Here is an 8,490-nt window from a genome sequence, read left to right as displayed (position 1 = left end):
AAGGCGAATTAATGTGTGGGGTTGTCAGAATGTCATCGTACCCCGACGATGTGAGACGTTGCTTGTGATATAAATCGCAGGTCAGTCTCGTCAAGACTCGATTACTTAAAAGCCGCATTGCTGGCGCTTAACAACAAACAAGCAATCATACATCAATCAATTTGCGTGATTTAACAGAACCTGTCACATTTTTCACATACAATAGTAATACCATGATTTCTCAAATGTAACACTACTAGTAACATCTTTATTTCTAAAATGATAGTCAGTGTTGATTGTACTAGTAGTGGTGCAAGAGTACCCCGCCAAAGTATGATTCTTGGGTGCCAAAGAGTCGGTCAGTGCCACCGTACTTCTCCAGCCAAACAACATCACCTCTCCTTAACTGGGCGGTTGTGATAACAGAAGCGGTACTTTCCGTGGAATTGTTATTGGAGATGCCCGTTCCCTGTGCCAAGTAGCCATGGCGGTTGTGATTCAGATTTAGTCTGATTGTGACTCGGGTGTTCTTCCCAAAGGAGCTGGCACCAGCCCAGAATATGAACGTCCCATGTACAGGCGCGGTGAAGAGCCCGGTCTTGCCGTCATAACTATCTCCGAGGTTGTAGAGGGCCGAGTCGAAAATAAGTTTCTCGGTGTCTTTTACGTCAAAGTAGTAGGCACTGGGACTAGCTTGGAATGCAACAGCTGTTTCAAGACGATCTAGATCAGTAGATGACAATTTGTGTGAGTGAATAATGCATTGAATGTATTGTCAATTGTACAACATCCCTGATCAAATATCTCTCATGCAGTAAACAAATGCAGTAGCCTATTTCAGATTCACAGGTAAGTGTTAGAGATATGTGACAAAAACACAGTAATAAGGCCGAATGCCTTCACTTCAGACGTTTCCTGTACAATCAGCAAGAAATCCTTCTTCAAGATTACCACCAAACAATATACATGTACCATACGAACAAGTACAATCCACCAATATACATGTCACAACAATGTCACGCACCCATTGTGATCCACATGAATATCGCCCATCTGTACATCCCACACAAGTACCACACGCCCATTGTGATCCACATGAATATCGCCCATCTGTACATCCCACACAAGTACCACACGCCCAGTGTGATCCACATGAATATCGCCCATCTGTACATCCCACACAAGTACCACACGCCCATTGTGATCCACATGAATATCGCCCATCTGTACATCCCACACAAGTACCACACGCCCATTGTGATCCACATGAATATCGCCCATCTGTACATCCCACACAAGTACCACACGCCCATTGTGATCCACATGAATATCGCCCATCTGTACATCCCACACAAGTACCACACGCCCATTGTGATCCACATGAATATCGCCCATCTGTACATCCCACACAAGTACCACACGCCCTTTCGTGATCCACATGAATATCGCCCATCTGTACATCCCACACAAGTACCACACGCCCTTTCGTGATCCACATGAATATCGCCCATCTGTACATCCCACACAAGTACCACACGCCCATTGTGATCCACATGAATATCGCCCATCTGTACATCCCACACAAGTACCACATGTCCATTTGTGACCAACACAAATACCGCCCTCCCTCCAGCACATCATCCACACAAGTACCACACGTCCATTGTGATCCACACAAATACAGCACAACGGTACATTATCCACACAAGCACAACACACCCATTCGTGATCAAAACGAATATCGCCTATCGTCAAATGTATAGCACCACCAAATTTGAAGTGTAATCGCGAGTTCATTTCCAATGTAGAGATTTTCAAATGCTACACTGTGTGTTGACACATCATCTGACTGTAGAATGGTAGCCACCTTTACTGCCCAGCCTGGCATGTCATGGCGGGATATTGCTACTTTGTTAATCATACCTGTAATCAGTCGACAAGTTAGAAAACACACCTTTACTGGACTTGCCGTGATTAGAACGTCCACGGAAGACCGGTGCCGGTGAGGTCCGATGACTAGTAAAACGTCCACTCATCTCACCCCAACACCTGCCAGACCATGTTCCCTGGTGTCAGGCTCGAGTACACTGACACTGGCACTTGAGGTCATGGATTCATTAGTCTGACCAGAGTCGGTTTATATTGCACCAAACTCGTTTCTGGTGCCAACGAGGAACATCTTATCATCAGCGCAAAATCAAGGAAAAAGTGGCATATTTTGGCGGTTCAGTCATGTTATGGGGATGTTGCTCCTTGGATGTGGTCACAGTTCAGGGGACATTAAATGGACAAAGGTACCAAGATAACGGCGTTGTTGTGCCTCTTTTTCCTAACCATGCACTTGCCACCCGTCCTGTCTTCATGGACGACAATGCCCGACCCCACCGAGCACAAGCTGAGTTAACTTTATCCAGATCAACGCCATCGAGACATTGCCTTGGCCTTCTCGAATCCAATCGAGCATCAATGTGATAGGTTGGGGTGAAGGGTTACATCAGGAACCCTCCAGTACAGTATCGCCAAGAATTGACACAGGCATTGCTTGAGGTATGGCAATACATCCCTAAGTTGAGGATCAGGCGTCTGATATGACGATGAGGAGACGCCTTACATATGTCATCTGTGAACGGAGTGGCTGCACCAGATATTGACTTACAGTAATTATTTAACTGTGACATGGGTACAGTGTTGCTAAGATACGTACGCGTTAACAGTTACTGTCAATCTCATTCCTGACAGTTACCATACTTACACGTCCTCTATTTATCCCTAATTACAGTCCTTCTCTGGTGAATAAGGTTGCTTTTTTATCATAGCTAATGCTCATCTTTTCCTACTATTCATGACATTTGACACTTTTGATTGCTTTTATGTCGCTTTCTGGCTTCTCCTTACCAATCTCCTTTCTCATTATAAACAAAATCTTGGTGTCGCAATACCTTTGACGAGTTGCAATTGTATACAAACCACCACCTCAAATACGCCATCCACACAGGTTCTAGCTGATAATGTACATGTATACTCACCTATGGAAAAGGAAATGTTATTCAGTGTGTTACTGTGGTCCTCGACACTTTGTCCCAGGTCATGGAGGCCTTTCATCAACTGACTGACTTCGCCCTGTGTTGTGTTCGCCTCGAGGGTAGCATTGTCCATAATTTCTATCAGGGACGTTAGTTCTTTTTCCAAATCACCAACCGCTACAGATGAGGAATTCAGGTAGTCCTGAATAATCTCTACTTCACACGCAGTTTTGTTCGTGTCAGCCCGGGTCAGTGAAAGCTCCGATTTTAATAATACTATTTCAGCCAAATTTGACTTAACGTCAGAACTGATTGCATCCAAAACGGTTTCATTTATCAGTGCGTGTTGTGCCTTCACGTTGGAAGTTAGTCGTGCAAGTTCACGTTTGATAGACCTCTGCTCAGACGAGGTCCCGTTAGATTCAGATCTTGCAGCTGAGAGCTCAGTTCGGACAGTTTTCAGCTCAGTCTTCAGGTTCGTCAACTCTGAAAGATTTAAAGATTGTAATTTTACCAGTGCTAATTCTGACTCAGCTTTCTTAAGATCATCTTTCACAGTGTGTAGTTCTGCCAAGGCATTATTCAATTGTGTCTGCGTAACTGTGAGATCCCGCACTGCATCAATGTGTAGGAGTTGGAGTGAGGATAATTCTGTCCTCGTTGTTTTCAGGTCGGCTTTCACAGTCGTTAATTCTGTTTTTGTTGTCTGGAACCGTGCCTCGAGACTGTTCACCGTCTGTTCCATCAGAGTCACGTGACTTGTGATACTGATCAAATCTGCATCCCCGTTTGGCTTTGACATAGGTACAATAAGGCTTGCACCAAGGGGCATGAGCAGAGCCAAGAGCAACGAGACCCAAGTTAACTCACACATCGTGATCTGATAAAGGGCTTTCACTAGCACTATCTCAGGACTAATCGCCAATACCTGGGAAGAGTGACACGCGGGCGAACCATTGATAAGACATTGACAACGCTGTCCTGCTCCAAATAAGAGGCAGCTGTTGAACACTTGGAAAAACAGGGTTCCTATATGTGTGTCTGTCAAAACACCACTAAGCACATAAGAACTTTCGCCGCTCAACGGTTCTTTAGGTGTAATGAAATAATAAGGTAGTCCTAGGCGACGCACAATAGCAGTATTTCTGTCGTCATTATGCCTCATCACGAAACAGTAAGTAACAATAGAGAGAAACGTAAAACATAGTCAAACGCGACAGTCAATATTTTTTTTGGGATCTCATACTGACTTTGATGTCATGTCTTATTTCATTCGTAAATGTGTATCATTGTTAAACAATTTATAAAACGGAAAAATAGTAAATTGGCCACTCCCGCACTCATTAATATGTTTGCTTACATTTATACAATGAACATTTGGATCTCGAATTTTCTGTCTGTGCACAGTGATTTGGCCTTTTAGTTGCATACCATTCAGTTGCATTACCGTAAAGTGCTCACCACATCCCACACGTTAAAATGTATACAGTAGAACATGGATATAAGGAACTACAAGGGACCGGAGAAATCAGTTCGTTATATACGTTGTTCGTGATATACGTTTACGCTCGGAAACGTCCGCCATCTTGGCTAAAACAAAACACAACACACATACACGTTTATGCACGTTTCATCACGCATTCATCGGTGATTCAGCTAAAAAGTACCCAATGATACAACTTCAAATGATTTTGATGCAATAGGTACAGGTGATTGCTATTGCCGGATATTTTTACTTATGGAACAATTTTGCCAGTCACCGCAGGGACTACCCGCGCTACATGTATTTCGATTGCGAATACGTTATTTTGACATTTAATAGTCAAACGGCCTCAAATATGACTTTTAACGGGTCAAAGTATAGCAATTATGATATACTCACACGCAACAGAAACGCAAGTGGTTCTAAGCAAATAGGTAACAAACACGGAACCATACATTGATACGAGTTTTAGCATGTAGTGAAACCTGATGGTGTTATCAATATTTTTGGTTGCATTTTGGAAGCCCCGAGTAAAAACGCAATAAAAAAACGAATCGCCAAAACGCACCATTTCGATGAATATGTGGGTATCATGCACCCATTTCAAAACGAACTGTCACGAACTGTGGGTATAAAACTTGGACCTACCACTCCTTGGTCAACAATGCCACGCCTAACTCAAATTCAGAGAAACCAGGCTATCGGACGTTTGGAAGCTGGAGAGTCAGACCAAGATGTTGCCCGTCATTTCAACGTTACCATAACCACAATTTACCGTCTCCTGCATCGATAAAATGCTACACAGACCATAGATGACCTTCCTCGGAGTGGTCGTTCTTGGGTCACCACACCTCGACAAGATCGGCAGATTACCCGTCAACACCAGCGACATCCGTTCCTAACTGCAAGTGAAAGTGCACGACAGACGTCATCTTCTCTGATGAAAGTCGCTTTTGTGTCTCCCATGCAGACAGAAGAGTCAGAATTTGGCGGCGTCGAGGTGATAGTTTCGCTGACAGAAACGTTGTGGAAAGGGATCCATGGGGTGGACCTAGCGTCATGATATGGGCAGGGATTGGACTTAATGCGAGACCTGGACCCATGTGCTTTCCGAATGTTGGTCAAGGTCGGGGACACGGCGTCAGACCCCACGTTGTTCCATTTTTTGCACAACATCAACAACACATTTCCCAGCAGGACAACGCTCGTCCCCATGTTGCCAGAGCTACCATGGCCTTTCTGCAAAAACACATCTGTGTTTTACCGTGGCCAGCCCTCTCAGCCCTGATCTGAACCCCATCGAACACTTGTGGGATGAAGTTCAAAGGCGTCTGCACAATGTACGCCCAGTCCCTACAACTGCCGATGAACTACGCACAGCTGCTCTGGATGTGTGCAGGAGGATCCATAGGGCCTTCACAAATCGTCTGATCCACTGAGCAATTGAAAAATTTCAGATTAAATTCTGTAAATTTACTATTGGAATTGGAAGTCATGTTACAAATGTTGCTACCCTTGGCGAATGTGGTAGATATGGCTTATTTATTGATTATCACAAGAGATGTATTAAATATTGGTTAAAATTGTTATCTTTACCCAGTTATAGATACCCTAAGCAATGTTATTTAATGCTGAAATCTTTAGATGAAGTTAATCGCACTACATGGGTAACTTGTGTCAAAAGACTATTATTCAGTTATGGATTTGGCCACGTGTGGATTTCGCAGGAAGTTGGTAATGAGACCCTCTTTATTAATGCATTTATTCAAAGGTTAAAAGACTGTAACCAACAGGACTGGTATTGTAAAGTTTGTGAAATACGTAAATTATCAATGTATAAGGAATATAAGTCATTGCTAACAGTTGAAAAGTATCTCTGTGAAATCACAAGCCGTCATTATAGACGTATGTTTTGTTTGTTAAGAATTGGCGAGTTGCCATTGATGGTAAATTTAGGTAGAAGATGCGGTATAGAGTACTGTAATAGGCAGTGCAGATATTGTAATTTACAGGAAATTGAAGATGAGTTTCATTTTATGCTTGTCTGCCAATGTTACAGATATTTAAGAAATAAGTATTTACCTAGCTATTTATTACTCTTCCAATCCTACCTTATTTAAATATAATACTCTATTATCTTGTAACCGCACTAGTATTGTAACTAATTGTGTTAAGTATATACTGGAAGCACTTGCAATCCGAAATACTGTCACTTAATACCCTCTGTCATCTGCCTCATACTGTATTTTTCAATGAGTATTTGTACGTGGGCCTATGGCCTTTATACTGAAACAAAGAATTGAATTGATCCACTCAATGTACAGGAGATGTGTGGCAGTAATCAATGCTAATGGTGGTCACACCAGGTATTGACAGACATTTTGGGTATTGACCCGAAACTGTGTAAGCCCTTAACATTAATAGTAATATTTTGAAAAAATCAATTATGTCATCTGCCTTTTAATCCATTAAACTGTCTTCAGTCAATTTTTTGTCAATCTTGCCCTATTAGTATTTCTTGTCTTTACTGTTGAAAATAAATAACATGTATACTGCATACTCGACTTGCGTTTCTTTTGCGTGTGAGTATATATGTATCAATTCTGTGTCAACTAAAGTTCGTTTCAAGGCGCCAATAGCGGTAATCTGACCGTGGTTTCTGTAAATTACAGTGAGTTGTGCGATCTTCCGATCACTTCACACACGATTTCGTGTTTTTAATGTAAACAATATTGAATGATTAGCTGAGATTTTTTGAGATGGGGAAGACATCGTGTCATTGGAAAACTAAGGTTTATTAAAAATGTGAGTACATTTTGGGAGCCATGCTTTACCGCGTAATATAACCTAGCGTAATAGCGAAGGAACACTGTATAACATCTGTACAGTGGCAGTTCATGTTGGTTTTGACAGTAAATAGTTTTCCTTCGCAAAATTTAAATTTGCAGTCTTCAATTACTCATATTTTTGTTATTTGAAGTTTATACGATATACGACTTTTCCATCGGACGAGAGGTCGGTCACATGACCGAGTAACTAACGTTCATAAGTGTATGACGACACAAATTGACGTTCATACGTTTTTCACGAGACCGTCAAATGACGTAAACACTTATGGACTACTTCCACATTCCTGGGGGAACCCCTGAGAATTCCTCAGCACGAATACATACAGAAGCGTTCTTTCTGATCATTTAGACTTTTTAATCTTGTTTTCGTATACATTGAGAAACGTCAGAGAGTTTGACTGCATGATCGTTCACGAATATCCTCGCTACGCCCCCATCCTAGTGAACAAAACGAAGAAATGCACATCCAAACTATCGTAGTGTCGTCGACTCGATCCATGTCCAGCCTGACAGTGTCTGTCTACAGCAATATATAAATTTACCTTTAAAGTTAGTGTCTTGTCGACACATCTTAAGTCACCTTCCAATGATCGGCCAATTGATCAATAATGACTAGGACATGTAACCGCACAGGTTCATTTACAACTTCCGAATTTTCTCCCGTCACGTTTATTGTGTCGGCCATTTTGACGTCTTGTAATTGAGGTAAATGTATTAGGACGCTCTGTACTTGTGACTAATTTACGGAGGTAGTTATATATACAAGAGAAGGGGTTAGTAAAGGTACAGTAATGGTAATCACGTGACAGAACGTACAACGGGGCCGGGTGGCCATTGTTCCCGGTGTGGAGACACGCTGTCACTTTCGCACATACAGGAAGTCGGACGGTGATTCTTCGGTATAATGAGCTCCGATCCGTCGGGGATAATGAAATATCACCTCGGACATTTTCAAGCACAGAAATACTTTTGAACTATTTACATTGACCATGAATTAATCAAACTGACTATGTGTTTTGTGTTTTGCTTCCTGATACATAGGAGAATCATAAATGAGAATTATTTGAGATTCCCTTTCTTGTTTGTATTTTATACAAGACAGTGCATAATGTTGCCCATCTTCTAAGACATCTCATGTTTCACAGAGACGTTTTTT

At 42.1% G+C, this 8,490-nt stretch overlaps 1 protein-coding gene across 1 annotated transcript; it reads right to left on the bottom strand.

Moving 5' to 3' along the window:
* Positions 1–216: 216 nt before the first annotated feature.
* Positions 217–3,909, bottom strand: LOC124124385 (multimerin-2-like). Its single transcript, XM_046487528.2, has 2 exons — positions 3,006–3,909; positions 217–702 (listed from the first exon to the last, which is right to left on the bottom strand). Exons 1-2 carry the CDS (start codon positions 3,874–3,876, stop codon positions 281–283), a joined length of 1,293 nt encoding a protein of 430 aa, XP_046343484.2. The 5' UTR covers positions 3,877–3,909; the 3' UTR covers positions 217–280.
* Positions 3,910–8,490: the final 4,581 nt, after the last annotated feature.

The sequence above is a fragment of the Haliotis rufescens genome, unplaced genomic scaffold, assembly GCF_023055435.1.
Source record: "Haliotis rufescens isolate VD_foot unplaced genomic scaffold, xgHalRufe1.0.p SCAF_4, whole genome shotgun sequence".
In the NCBI taxonomy this organism is placed as follows: Eukaryota; Metazoa; Mollusca; class Gastropoda; order Lepetellida; family Haliotidae; genus Haliotis; species Haliotis rufescens.
This window is presented reverse-complemented; position numbering and strand designations above follow the sequence as displayed.

Coding starts and splice junctions, on each gene's coding strand:
- LOC124124385 (XM_046487528.2), bottom strand. CDS start 3,876: ATGTGTGAGTTAACTTGGGTCTCGTTGCTCTTGGCTCTGCTCATGCCC. Junction 703..3,005: donor TAACATTTCCTTTTCCATAG/GTGAGTATACAT, acceptor CTACTGATCTAG/ATCGTCTTGAAACAGCTGTT.